The sequence below is a fragment of the Lutjanus erythropterus genome, chromosome 17 (genome assembly GCF_056507025.1).
Source record: "Lutjanus erythropterus isolate fLutEry1 chromosome 17, fLutEry1.hap2, whole genome shotgun sequence".
Classification (NCBI taxonomy): Eukaryota; Metazoa; Chordata; class Actinopteri; order Lutjaniformes; family Lutjanidae; genus Lutjanus; species Lutjanus erythropterus.
Genome location: NC_139333.1, coordinates 18842206 through 18856597, shown reverse-complemented (window position 1 = coordinate 18856597; position 14392 = coordinate 18842206). Strand labels below are relative to the sequence as shown.

The following is a 14392-nucleotide window of genomic DNA, read 5'->3' as shown; positions in this document are numbered from 1 at the left end:
GTTTTTATGTTGTTGTTTTTTCACACCTAGTTTTGGTTTATAGTTCAGTTTTAGTCGAGTTATAATCTTGCTGTATATTTGATCCCGAACTGAACAATGTAAATACCAGCAGTGTTCAGTTACATGTTGCAATATCGCCTGACATCTTCCTATAAAAAGGGGAACGCGGCAATGGATAGTGGGCGTCTATTTTGTAATCCTATCATGAGAGCTGCTGCCGGTCATATGACCATCATTATCTCTACATGACTGACCGATTTTTAAGGTTGGCTAAAACAGGAATTCATCCAGTCGCTGTGTCAGCTGCAACAGGACATCATCATCTTATTGTCGATACTTTGTGGTGAGTTGCTGTTTTTCACGTCAGGGTTTGCAGCTGCATGCAGGTTTCATTTCAGGGCTCGAGTATTAGCTGTGTAACATGATTAATCCGGGGGAATCTGTCAACTTCATGACGCTTATCCGTCGACTTTTATCGCCTCATTCCGTGTGATCGTCCTCAGTTGGGAGTCGCCACACTGTACGTTTCACATTTTAATAGCTGAATAACAGCCAACTACAATGGCCGTGATCTTTCAGTTGTGTCCAGAATCTTAAACGCATAGTGTGCCGATGTAAACGCAGTAGACGTCTCCCTACGCACGTCACAGCGCTTTAATCAGCGCAAAGCTTTGACGCTTTTCGCAGCATTACGGTACAATGCTCAGGCAACGCGGAAGCGCTTGAAACTGTGGTCTGTTCGGGTCAGTCAGTTCAATCGTGCGGCTTCACATCCTCGAATCGTCAAAGCGATGTCTTTCCGGAACATATCCAAAGAGGCACTGGCCGGATCCATCACACTAGGAGTTGTTTTTGTTGCCGGGTATTTCATTGGTAAGAACAAAGGTGTTAAAGACTTAAAAGCTGAACAACGTCGCTGCTGTGCCAAGGGTACCTGTCAGCAGTAAGGTGTTTACTTAAATCAGTAGAGGGCAGTCGGAAAGAACAGTCACGTGAGGTCTTGATTGGTTTCTTCTAATCATAGGTATTTTTTATTTAGACGTGATGGTCTTACGGGCTCTGCACGTAGATGAAAAAAATATTTTTTCCACAGGTAGCATATAAGTTTGACAAAAATCATAGATAGTTTAAAGCTGCCTTTAAGCTCTGAGAAATCTGTCATTTTGACTTGTACAGCAATTTTCAGTGTAGTTGAGAGAGGGAGATAACTTTTTTTCACAAATCCGAGCAAGTTTTTTTTTTAAGGATTAGTTTGATATGTAATACATGTACATTTTCAGGGTTTTAACAACAGAGAATTAGGTAATATTCTCCCTTTGTTTTGTTTCTTTCTGTTTGACATGAACATTCTGTCATTATTGTGGCTTTTGTTATAGTGTTAACTTTTTTTTATTTTTTATTTTTTATTTACGCTTGAATGAAGGGGTAACACTGCCAGTGATGCACTGAGGATTCTGAATGAATCTCTCACGAAAGGAGTTGTAAGGAAACTGATTATATTACTATTATATTATATTATATTAAAGCAACTTTTTCCAGGCAAAGATTATATCATATGCCAGTTGAACATTTCACTTTAAGAAGTGAACAAAAGAAGTATTATTGTAAAAAAAAAAAAAAATCCAATCCAATAAACCAAAAATTATTTGCATCAACAACACCCCCCTCAGAACTTTATTCTAATTGTTCAAAGTAAATAAATGCAGACTTTCACCTACATCTCAATGAGTCTGAGCAGTATTTTGAAAAACTGCTCATTACTGGATTAATTTTTTTTTAATTATTTTAAGGTAAATCTGTTTAAATTTCTGCTCATAGAAATTCTTGCATTCATTATCAAATGGGATATTTTGAATCTGCCAATTTAGGGTTAAGCGGTAAGAATGCAAATGATGCATTGAGGATTCATGAATGTCACAGATTGAGATGAAACAAATTAATGCTGCACTGTGCAACAAAAATTTGAGTGTTACTGTAGGTTATGCCACTCTAAGGGACCTCTTGCAAGCTAAGATTACATTGTACACTGGTTAAACACTAAAACACTATTTATTAACAGGGTATTACAAGGATAGAAAACATAACTGAATGTACTAACAATGTATTTATTCAAAGTTGAGCTAAAATGGTATGCACAATCATGTTAATCCTATTTTTCACTTCATATCCTTATGATAGATTTTTCAGACACACCGTCTCAAGTTTACACATTTGCAGTGATTAATACCACAGAGCTGCTCAGTACAAAGTCCAGTTAAACTCATTTGTGGGTTCACTTTCCCTTCCAGTCTTCCAGTCAGTGGCAAAGCCTTTGAATAAACATGACTATCCAGTGATATAGAGACAGAATTCCTGATGTTTGATGTTCAAGCACTATTGCAACTGAAAGTTAAATAGGTAAACTAACTGATTGATTGTATTGCCCTCAAAATATCAAGATATATTGTCAAACAATTTCCAGTATGAATTTCTTTATCTGGATCTGTTACTGCTGGTGCAATAATTGCATTTCCCCCTAACATCAATTAGGTTTATCTAAATCAAATAACTACCGTACATTAACTAGACCAGACTTCAGTTTCTTGAAGGATGTATATACTGGATGGTAGGTCCCATAGCATCATCATGCTCTTAAGATCCATATAATTGATTCATGGTTCATGTTGACCCCCAGGGAGGAGGAAATCTTACAGAATGAGCATCGCCAAAAGTCACTGTGGGGGAAAAGACAACCCACTGTTGCAGTATGTCCTCAATCACTCCATGAGGGAGCATCCGGCCCTGAAAAGCCTCAGACTGGTAAGAGTATTTTGGTATCTGGCATACTGCTGTGCTGTAGCTACAGTAAGCACTTGATGTTATATGTCCAATTTCATAATGTCATTTCCACCCATTCTTTTCAGAGGACAATGGAAGACTCCTGGAATGCCATGATGGTCGCCAGTGAGCAGTCACAGTTCATGGCCAATCTGGCAAGACTAATAAAAGCCAAGAAAGCATTAGAGATCGGTAAGGGCCTTGGTAAACAGCATGTCAAGCAAAAATACTTTCACATCTCCCTCAGTGAATTAAGCGTTGTTTTTTCAAAACCATTTTTTTTTTCTGTAAATGGAGTCTGGTGCCTTTTGGTGAGAGAAATAAGTCGTCTGTTTTGGTTAAATAAAAACACTCCTAACAAAAGGTCTATCTCTGTAGCGATCCTTGCCATCAGACATCTACAATAACAATCTTAGCTTGCCAGTGGCAAAATAAGTACTTTTAGTGAATGTACTTTGCACATAAGAATAATTTCACGTCTGTGCCACACTTTTGATCCCTCCTACACACAGCTGCATGCCAAGAAGCGGGGCATCTTGCTTGCCTGATTTTTTTGATGTGAAATTCTTTTTGTGATTTTTGTGCCACTACCATAGATAAGTAAGCTACGTAGCATAGTAGTTTAATTTTTATCGGCTTAAATTATTGCGAGTCTGCAAGGGGCCTTTCATCCTGAAAATTGGCCGTATTCTCGGTGCCGTTTCTGTGTCTGACTTCCTGCCTGCTTGATCTGCTCTGCGAAGACAGATGCAGTGTCTGTCAAACATAGACCCAGCATTAGCATCTCATGGAGAGTGGAGAGCTGCTTCTGGGATGCACTGCACCGCTCCGTTCCTGATGGAATTAGAAGCACTGTGTAGAATGACAGAAGTCAGCTCCAGCGGACGTGGCACAGCTGTAACGTGCCGCAGCCATGCCTGGAAGAATCAAGCAGTTACATGTACCCTGTTTCACTGCTGAAGGCTTGAAAAACTGTTGTCCTCATTAGTCAGTTAGAGACAAAAACATGAGAAAATAGAGTCCACGTTAAAAAATGACCAAGTTACTCTTTAAGTATAGCATATACAGCATGTTTCCTTCTACTCTGCATTACATACTTCATCTGACTGATTCAGATCATTTACTGCTTGCATACACTATAGACCACAGATGTTTTAAGCTTTTCTTCTTGAGGCTTTTGTGCTTCATTTCTGCACCTGAATAAATGTTATTTCACTCTGACTGTATTTTTGTATTTGAAATGAAAATAATTACAGTATATGCATGTAGACATGTAAAACAGGTATGCACACATGTTAAAAGGTGAATCAACTGGCTGATTTTAGTGTCTTCTCATTGCAGGAGTATACACAGGTTACAACACACTGAGCATTGCACTGGCTTTGCCTGACGATGGAGTTTTGGTGGCATGTGACATCAGTGAAGAGTTCACCAACATTGGCAAACCCTTTTGGAAAGAGGTACCATTCACATCTATGTTTTTCTATCTGTCAAAACACTGTAATATCATAGGATTCATTATCTGATGTGTAATACTGCTATATTGTTCCCATATTGCAAAGTGCTGATCAGTGCAGAGGATTTTCATACAACACAGGTAACAGTCGTACTGAAGTTCTGTGCAACGCAAGTCATCTGCATGCTTCTGCATGTGGAGCAGGCTTCAGTGTGTTTTGTCTAACAAAAGTACTGGACCTGTCTGCCAGACAGGGTGACACACTGAAAAACAGTCACCATCCATGTCTTTAAATAGCCCTGGCTGAAAATATTTAAGAGTTAATTTGGGTAATTAATCATTTACTGGTTCCAGCCACTAAAATGTGAGTAACTGCGGTTTTTCTTTGTAAATATCAATGTGAGTTCATGTAGTAGTGTTTTGAACTGTTAGTCAGACAAAACAAGACACATGAAGAAATTCACTGGCCGCTCAGACAAAAAATTACTATTTATATGGTTTCACATGCAGGCAGTAACTGCAAACATTCTTCATAAAGAAGAACCTTCATAAAATGGTACTGAAAGAAATACTCTATTGGTATTTGTATCACTTTAATGGTGCTAGTATTGGTACTCTTAATCGTATTTTTTTTTAAACAATACCCAGGCCTAGCTAAGATACAATATGGCTATTTAAAAAGCCAGCAAAAGAAGCATCATATTGAATATGATTTGCATCAACACCACCTTCAAAACTTTATTTATTTATTCATTCATTCATTATTTATAAACTTCTCAATGTTTCCATGCACACATTATTTTGAAGAACTGAATCAGTCTCATACATACCTTATGTACCATATGCAAACTTACAGTCTGGTGTATCCAGGCTGATATCACTACATCTTATTTGATCATATTCCAGAAAATAGCAAAACCGGGTTATTGTAAACAACATGTTTGCAAAACTGTTTAAAAAAACAGAATAAATATTATCATGCATGCAAACACTCGCACAAGACATCCTGATGTACTGCAACACATCGTTTCTCATTTGCCATCAGACAATTTATCTGTAACACTTTTAATCTGAAAATATTTTTTGTCTGTTTTTGTTTACAGGCTGGAGTTGAGAATAAAATTGATCTTCGCATACAGCCAGCATTGAAAACTCTAGGTACAGTAATGCATTTCTTTCTTAATTTACTGTTCTTAAGTTGATGTTAGATGTATAATTTCTGTAGCAAAATTTCTAAGTCATTCCAGAAGGATTCTGTGAGACTTAATTTTCCTGACATGATATTTCTCAGTGCAATTGATTGTATTTCACATCCATGACAGCCTTTAATTTCTCTGAGGTTTAAGGCTTAAAATGAGCATCAGCCTCTGTTTTCTACAGCAAAACTACATTGTTGTGTCCTCACAAGCTATAGTCTAAACTGCAGCTGTGATTTTAATCTAAACAGTTTCTGTTTTCTGTAAAAATCATCAAAATGCTACTTGAGGTGACCTCAGGTTTAGTTTACATTTTCTGTATGGTTACAGTGAGGTTAAACGTACATACAAGTAGGCTAATAATACTAAAAATATTTCTATGATGATGATTAAAAGCACTTTCAACCAACAAAACAATTAATTAGTGATTGATTGGCTTAACTGAATGATCCAAAAGCTGAAATCAGGTTACCGTTTGGCAAAACAGCTGTTGCGATATAGCAAATCCCACGCAGCTAAACAGATGCTAACCAGCACAGCTAAAGTAGAGCTAACATAGCCTACCTGAATACAGGTATCGGCAGCTAACAGCTACGTAAGCTTTAGTAACCTACCTGGACTCTAGTTGTTCGCCTCAGAAGTCCAGTTGAGGCTCTTCTCTTTTTTCTTAACAATTAATTTGTTTGTAAAAATGTTTTAATTCTTTCCAAAACATCAGATACCCAAACGTGTTTTAGCATTTTAGCGTCAGCTAACATGTGACGTTTTTCCTTCGTGAATCACGCTTAAACGGCGTAGTTATCGTGACGACGCAGTATGACATCACGCGCATACAACGTTGAAATCACCGAGATCACGTGACCTTGTTTTACCTAATTTAAGGGATTATTGGCAATTTTTAAAATGACTATACTTAATTATTATTACTAAAAATAAACTATTACTTTTGCTTATAATTTCACTCATGTATTCCAGAGCACTTATAAAAATAAAACACACTTTTCATCAGATTTATACAAAATATTTGTATTTGCTAAACCTTTGGGAAAGATTCATAGGACTACTCCAAAGTAGGATTTTTATCCCTGGAAGATAATATTGTGACATACAACATGAGCAAAAAGGAACAATCTCTTTACATTTTCTTTCCTAATGGGTTAAAATTGTGGATAACTTTAAAGTGCACTTATGTCACTTAATAGGTGAATCTCCGAGGGTCTTTCCAAACGAGTTTCTCATCTAGTAGTGGGAATATTGTTGACCAGATGGTGAAAAAAACAGTACTTTGTGATGTGACTTATTAGACGTGTTACATACAACCTAAAGTATAATTTACATCCTTGTTTCTTTGTTCCATTCTTTCTTGTGTCTTTCAGATGATCTCTTGTCTGATGGCCAGGCTGGAACTTTTGATTATATCTTCATCGACGCAGACAAAGTTAACTATGACAACTACTACGAGAAGTCTCTGCTGCTGTTAAGGAAAGGGGGCATCATTGCTATCGACAATGTAAGGGCTTCACCCAAGAAAAAAAATTAATACAGTGGGATATTTCAAGTGTTTAACCTTTTTTTTTTTCTTCCTGGTCCTGCAGGTTCTGTGGGGCGGAAACGTGTTGGATCCGGCTCCTGATGATGCAGACACTGTGGCCATTGACAAGCTGAACAAGAAACTGCACCGAGACACTCGAATCAACCTGAGCATGCTCACAGTGGGAGACGGGCTCACACTGGCTATCAAACTATAGAATAAATGTCTGAAACATGCATTGATTTCTAGGCTTTGGAAAATATAAGACACCAGATATTGTATGTCTGCTTAAAGTTAGGTGAATTATTATGCCAGGTATTTGATTGTACCTGAAATATATGTTACCATGTGGGCTTAGAGTGTCTCACCACAGGTCAAAGTGGAAGTAAGGGATTTGTATGTTTTTTAAATCATTTCAATGCCAGTTTGTCAGAATCTGTAATTACTTAATAATAGTTAATTTTACACTTACAAAACAATTAATGCAGTATTTGAATAAAACAGTGACTTAACTTGATTAGAAAACTGTACATGCCATTTATTTTTGTACTGCATCACTGTTTAACAAAAGTAATGTCATTCTCCATGCTCAGGGCTCAACAATGAGGAGTGACTTATTAAGCTATTTTGGTAATTGATTAATAAAGTAATTCTTCATGCAAGAATGGCAGAAAATGCAAAAATGGAGTTTTTCTCTCCACTTATTATCATAATTAATTAAATATCAAAAACAAAATGATACATTTAAAGCTACTACAAGGAACTTCCATATTTTGTTGATTTTAGAGGACCTGTTGACAAAAGCAGTAGTGTTTCCACAAGAATAACGATAATAAATGAAATTATCCAAATAAAAATAGCCTCCTGCTTCATTTCAACCGGCTAATGTAGTACTCACTGTAGCTCTGGCTGAGAAACTCTAAACACAGGTTTGTTTCATTTCATGGAGAATATTAACAGAAAATGTAGAATAAATACATAGAAATAGACAATTTTCTTGTGGATGGTCGCGTTAGGCTAGGTTAGGTAGGACGTTTAGAGGCAGCAGTAATAAGACTCCTAAATCTCCTTTTAGTTGCTTTAAAGACATCACCTTGGACTCACTCATTTCTGTCTGACTGACATGTTCTGACCTGATGTTCATTATGTATTAATGTTGAATTACAGGACAGCATGAAGTTTGATTTCAGGACTTTATTGCAAAGGTTAGACACACGCCAACACACAAACCGCTTCCTGATTAGTGTCACAGTCCTCAAAAATGTGGATGATCACTCACATATCCTTTCACTCGAGTCACACTGAGGAAAGGAAAATCCCATTTAGCAACGTCTTACAACTTAGAACCAGGTATTTAAGGTAGCTGAGGTCTCAAACTAATCACACAGCACAATTAAGCCTCTCTATAAAGCTAAGTGAAGATCAGCCAATAAGATTGGCTCCGATCTTGATAAGCATATTTTGTTGGGAGTGACCAACAGGCAGAACTTCACTACCCAAATACAAATAAAATGTGCAAATAAAACAAAGGAGAAAGAGCTTAAATAAAGATATATTGTACTGTGCAAAATAACAGCTCAGATTTACATTCTACATGATCACACTTCAGCAAAATAATGAAACCATTCCTGAACATGGTGCACCCAGAGGAGGTTTTTTCTGTAACTATTGAGGATAAATTGGCAGAAGGAGTAACTGATTCATAAATACATGTGATTGAAACATGACTACTTATTGTGACCACAATGACAGGAGGCTGGTGGAAAGGTTTCCGTTTTAACAGTGCTCGAGAACTGGGCTTCTTTTTTTTTTTTTTTTTTTTTTGGCTTCATCTCTTTTAAATGTCTGCTGCTGAACAGACGGGAACGCTCGGGGTCAGGTTACACTGATATTCCCATTCTCCTAATGACATGGCAGAGCGGATCCTCATGCCTCCAACTCCAGGCCCAGACCAAGTTTGTGACCACCTGCATTGATATTCTTCCCATCCACCAGTGCAGAGAGGGTTAGTTTCATACCTGAAATACAGAAATATAAGTTTTTTTTAAGTTAATGAAAAACACATATGTTGTGTTTGTAGTTTTTTTTTTTTAAATTGTACATGAGACTAGAGAAGGTTCTTACCAGGCCGCAGGGTCTGGGTGTATCCAATTCCTACCAAGCTGGCATTATTCACCTTAGCCTGGAGAAAACGCGTTAAGTCATTAAACTAACATTCAAAAGGGCATGGTACAGAGGATACAGTGTTACATTTATTTGAATTATCATTTGATATACTGTGCAGTGTTTCCCCAAGATTTTTTTCAAGCCTGGTGAACAGACTATGTGCATGGGATGGCACTGTGATGCAATCGCCTTTTGTCAGATGATGCAGTAGGTTGTCTGCCTTTTTTGCTTTTGTTGTTTTTTTGACAAAAACAGAACAGACCAACCAGGGGACAACAGACATTGTCATCATAGGTAAAGAGAAATGCCTAAGATAATACAAAATAAAAGTAAAATGCAGCTGGGTTATATTGCTGTATAAAAATCTGTCAATCCTTTGTGTCCATGATTGCCCTTTGAGGTGTAGGACTTTGATTTATGCAAGAGTATTATTTAAGGAAGGAGATGTTTCTGTTCTGTTGGTGCAGAAGAAAAGTACAGAAGAAAATAAGAAGACTCATATAGGACTTAAATTTTTTTCTAGTATTTTTAAAATTCTTTTGGCAGCATGTCTCAGAGAAAAAGTCAATCGTTTCATAATTTAAATTTCATTAACTATTTCTATCCACTCAGGGATTGTAAGGGACTCTTTACTCAGCCATTTTGTAGTTATTACTTTTTTTACTACCTGCTAGTAGCAAATATCTATTTTCTTGGTATAGTCAAGACTTAAAACAAAGTGATCTGTGTAACCTACGACCTTTGCAAATATTTGCACATCATAAAAACTGTACATGATTCTTGACTGCACTTTATTTTCACTGGCTTGGTGAAAAAAATCACCACTGCATCATTATATGGAAGTTTTGCCACATTTCACCCACATCCACCCCTTCTTTCCCATCTGTATTTTCACTTCGCTGTGAAATCTTGAAGAAAAATGTTAATATATTATGTTTTTCGTCCCCGCCGTTAGATCTGGTGCCACGATCCCGTCAGCTAGTACATACACATAAACATACACTTTTGCTTGTGCCACGCAGTAATTTAAAGGGACTCTGATAGCAGTGACACTTGCATCCAAGAGTTTCCCTGGCAACGACACAGAGGTTGACTCACATTTCAAAACAGCACTGCACAGAGGTCTCCACGAATGCAAATCACTGATGTCCGCATTAATGAATATTTGGTGGCCACCAGACTTGTACAATTATAAGGGAAACGCTGCTGTATGTACCACAATTTCAGTAAGCAATAATAGTCCATGGAAAAGAGAGAAAATGTTCAAATATGTTCAAAATATGTTGAAAATTTTCACAAGCAGCAATCACTTGCTCTTCGACCCATGACCTACTTCACAACAAAATTTCACCCAACATTTTTCAGATACCTGCTGACAAACAGGAGGGGAAACATAACTTCCTTGGGGGAGGTAACAAAAAAGAGACACTTACTGATATGGAGGCACTGGAGTCTAGCTGGTATTTGGCAGCGATTCCAAAGCGAGTGCCGTTGCTGCCTGCTGTCCAGGCAAGATTCACAGCAGTCTCCAGCTGGTCATTAACCTTCTGGTAGATGGAGCCACCAAATTCTGAACCATCATTTCTGAGGGGAAAAAGCAAAAAATGTCAGTACTAATCACTGCATTCTTTAGAAAGTTAATTGATCCTCTTTGGCTCAAATATTTGTTGATCCTTAAACGTACACATTGGTGTGGAGCTGGAAGTCCCCAGTCTTGTAACCGACTGCAAAGTTGCTCTGGGTCATCTTGGATTTGGCTGAGTCAAAGGTCATCTGGTAGCCAGCAAGCCAGCCCTCATAGCCAGCCACTGCTGCTCCATGGATGGTAGGACCAGCGAAATCTAAATCCACATCCACACCAGCATTAAGGTATTCTCTTTTATAAGCTGTCTTGACCTTGCCACTCTTCTTGCTGTAAAAATTAAAAAAGAAAATAAAGTGATGTTAGAAGAGTGTTCTCTATACAATGATTGCATGTCATGATTTTACGACTGACTCTATAAACTGTGGCTTACCCAGTGTTCGGTGAAAATGTAGTGTCGAAGGTAAGTTTCAGTCCTTTGGTGATCTAAAGAAGACCATCAGTCACATTTAATTTACAGCTGTTTCTATGGGGGATAATCAGCAACATAGCAGAGTTTTCAATTTACCTGATCCTCGACACAAATTTCTGTTCCAAGTGTGTTTTCCGTGGTCCATTTCTCTGTGAACGTCAGCCCATACTCAGCCCACTTGTACTTGGTTTCCAAGGTTCCCGTGACCTTGCTCGTGTCTACGTTGGATGATCCGGACGTTTTAAACTCCTGAAGTGAATACAAGAGGATATGAATTCTACCTCGAGGACCAGACAGCAGGTTGGAAAAGTTCATCCGCTATCACTGGTCAGAGGATGAGAGGGGGACATCAACCCTCTTTTAGCAAAATTACCAAAATGCATCCCTCTTTTTAACCTACCACCACCCCTCTTCATCCCATAGTCACCCCTGGACTCTCTCTGCTACCAGGCCCTAGTAGCAGCAGAGAGAGTGCAGGCGTTGTTTATTTGAAAATGTTAGCCTAGTCTGCCTGATTCATTGATCTTTTATCTGCCTTGACCATGGCTCTCAAATATCAGTAGCCTAACTGCTGTGTACTGATAAATCTATGGCGCTGTCCGTGGTGCTGAAGTAGCAGACAGATTTATGATTGCAACTTTGTCTCTCAGCCACCCCTTTCTGTCAGATTTGCATGAATCTATCATATTCTCTTAAATTGGGCTACACAATTAATCATAATATTTGACAAAAAAAAACAACATTAGAATCAAGTACTGTAGAGCTGCAGAGATGTCCTGGTGTAAAAATCTTGCTCTCCAGGGGAATGTCAATGTGTTTCTTTGGTACAGACCCCAACCAATGTTGCACCATCATGATTTTATTTATTTACTTATTTTTGATGAATATGAATGATGATGTAAAATGATAATTCCCATTAATTGTACTGCATATACCAGTTTGAGTCAAAATAAATAAAACTTAACAAATCACCCACTGACTACAGTACACCACAGGTGAGATGGAGTAAATACAGTAAAAGGCAGATACTACTATTTGTACAGAGTTTTAAAAGAAATCTTATATCAAGTGATATCTATTTTCAATCATAAACACACAACATGAACAAATATGTTAAGGATTTATAGTAACAGCTGAACTTACCACTCCACTGGAAGACTTTGTCTTCACATCAAGCTTAACCAGTCCAAAACCTGCAATGACAATAACAGTGAGGGACTTCTTCCTGGTTTTGGCAATGCATTTCAAACAGCCGGCCTGCCCTCTGAGGGTCAATAAATACACACTTATAAAACTGCCTTTTATCTTGCTTCCAGTTACCATATCCCTTATTGAAGATGTCCTTTGCTGATTTCCCAAGGTCTGCATATGCCGGAGGAACTGCCATTTTGCCTGTCATGAAAAAAACATTTTGGAGAGTGTAAATGCTGACAGAGGATCATGAATGCACCTGTTGATCAAAACTAAGCATGTGTACAGAAAAATGAGAATAATATGCATCTGTTAACTAGGAATTAAAATTTAATACCATGATTATAGCGTCTAAAATGATCATGATTTTCATTATTATTGCGGTTCAAAACTTACTGATACACACACTGAAATCAACTTTTATATTTAAAAAAACTTTTATCCTATTTAAAATAAATATTTTAATGTATGCAGAATAAACCCATGTTGCACGCCACTTCTATGTGACTGCTGCCAACTTTGGTGGATTCTGGACTGTATTTATGGCGAATTGTTTAAAGTGTGGTGATAAAACATATTTGTAACAGTAATTAAAAAGGTTAAACATTGATTCTAACAACAAGGATTGTAGCTACCATTGAGGATGCTAAGGTCATGTTCGCAAGATCTTTCTGGGAATCTGGATTTTCTGGGATTTGTATTACCGCCACTTAAAGGGAATTTGCATTGTGCAATTTCTTACTGTTAACTAATTTTGACCATCTGGGGGCCAACACCTTTAAAAATGTAATGGTGAACACATCACTGAGACAGTATATCCTCACCAAAATTATATTTATATATATTATTTCACCAAATTTTATTTTATGCTTTATAACTATCCAATGGAATGGTTGATTTCTTGCAGTGTGAAGACTTTTTCACACTGCAAGAAATCACCCATTCCATTGGATAGATAAAAAGTGCTGTCCGTGGCCGTAAAACATTTGTATTGTCAGACACCTGCAGCACTTGAGTCATACGGTCTCCTTGAGTATGTTTGAACTGCTTGGCTTTCCATAGTCTCCATTACTCTTAGATTCTGTTGTCACGTCTCCTCAATGTCAAGGTTATAGCGGAGGCTTGTGTGAAACTGTCTGCTTACAGTGAAGTGGAACAGCACACCTGGAAAAATTTAACGTGTCTTTTTTTTACCACTTATAGTAAAAATCGTTACGATTATAGTTATAAAAGCAGCAATTTGAAGAATAATATTTTAGGGGGGAAAAAAGGAATATTTTTGAAACTTAGCTGAAATTAGAGGGCTTTCTGTTGATTAGCTGCACACGCAGTTGGGAACTGCTCATTTGTATATTAATTATTCAAGCAGGTGTGAACTTTGCCAGTTATAAAAAATATTACACTGTCACCGGTGCCTGCTTCGTTATATTGAAGGAGTTTGAGCACATGAGAGTGGTAGGGGGCGTTTTCTAGCTAGCAAATGGGACGTTTGATAACCATTTTGTTGGCATTACAACAAAACACAACATGAGCAACGGAAGTAATTACACGGTCAATTACTTACCGACGGTTACTGTTGTTGGCGATGTTGCTGTCTACTTGTGGGACAGGAAAAGAGCGGGGAAAAGCGGCAGACACCGGTGTAGGACGATATGGAGGAGACACCGCAACAAACACCCTCCTGACCTCGGCGCCTTAGGACCCGAAGTGTGGCGGTTTATTTTGTGCCTGTCTGAAAATCGGAGAAGGATGATCATTTTGTATTTCTTTGACATTCAGCTGAGTATTTGTTCTGTGCTTTAGCAATATCATAGGCAATTACTGTCATTTGGGATAGTTAATATTTATATATGAAATCTGTGCCACTGGAGCACCGGCGACCGGAAGACCTCTAAATCACCATGGTAACCTGTACACTTATGTAGGTTATGTTTTACTTAATTTTTAACACCTTAGTCATTTTTAACAATCTCAATTTCTT

The 14392-nt window shown here is 37.7% G+C and overlaps 2 protein-coding genes and 1 long non-coding RNA gene across 4 annotated transcripts in view; 1 reads left to right on the top strand and 2 right to left on the bottom strand.

Annotated features, from left to right (window-relative positions):
• LOC146312103 (uncharacterized) overlaps positions 1-6150 on the bottom strand; it is a 50957-nt gene extending 44807 nt beyond the window's left edge. Inside the window, exon 1 of the long non-coding RNA XR_014772205.1 lies at positions 6084-6150. This is a non-coding gene — a long non-coding RNA (uncharacterized LOC146312103). The remainder of the gene's footprint in view (positions 1-6083) is intronic.
• On the top strand, positions 189-7857 carry LOC146312102 (catechol O-methyltransferase domain-containing protein 1-like). Of its 2 annotated transcripts, none has more exons than XM_084741395.1 (7): positions 189-343; positions 2675-2799; positions 2904-3009; positions 4159-4277; positions 5377-5431; positions 6846-6979; positions 7065-7857. In XM_084741395.1, exons 2-7 carry the CDS (start codon positions 2695-2697, stop codon positions 7215-7217), a joined length of 672 nt encoding a protein of 223 aa, XP_084597521.1. In that variant the 5' UTR covers positions 189-343; positions 2675-2694; the 3' UTR covers positions 7218-7857. The 2 variants fall into 2 exon arrangements, with proteins under 2 accessions (XP_084597521.1, XP_084597520.1); XM_084741394.1 differs by lacking the exon at positions 189-343 and adding an exon at positions 720-873.
• Positions 7858-8179: 322 nt separating this feature from the next.
• LOC146312101 (non-selective voltage-gated ion channel VDAC2-like) lies at positions 8180-14128 on the bottom strand. The gene is made up of 9 exons (XM_084740627.1): positions 13976-14128; positions 12541-12612; positions 12364-12413; positions 11317-11469; positions 11182-11234; positions 10851-11078; positions 10600-10750; positions 9125-9182; positions 8180-9018 (listed from the first exon to the last, which is right to left on the bottom strand). The coding sequence occupies exons 2-9, from the start codon at positions 12605-12607 to the stop codon at positions 8927-8929; spliced, it is 852 nt and encodes a 283-aa protein (XP_084596753.1). The 5' UTR covers positions 12608-12612; positions 13976-14128; the 3' UTR covers positions 8180-8926.
• Positions 14129-14392: the final 264 nt, after the last annotated feature.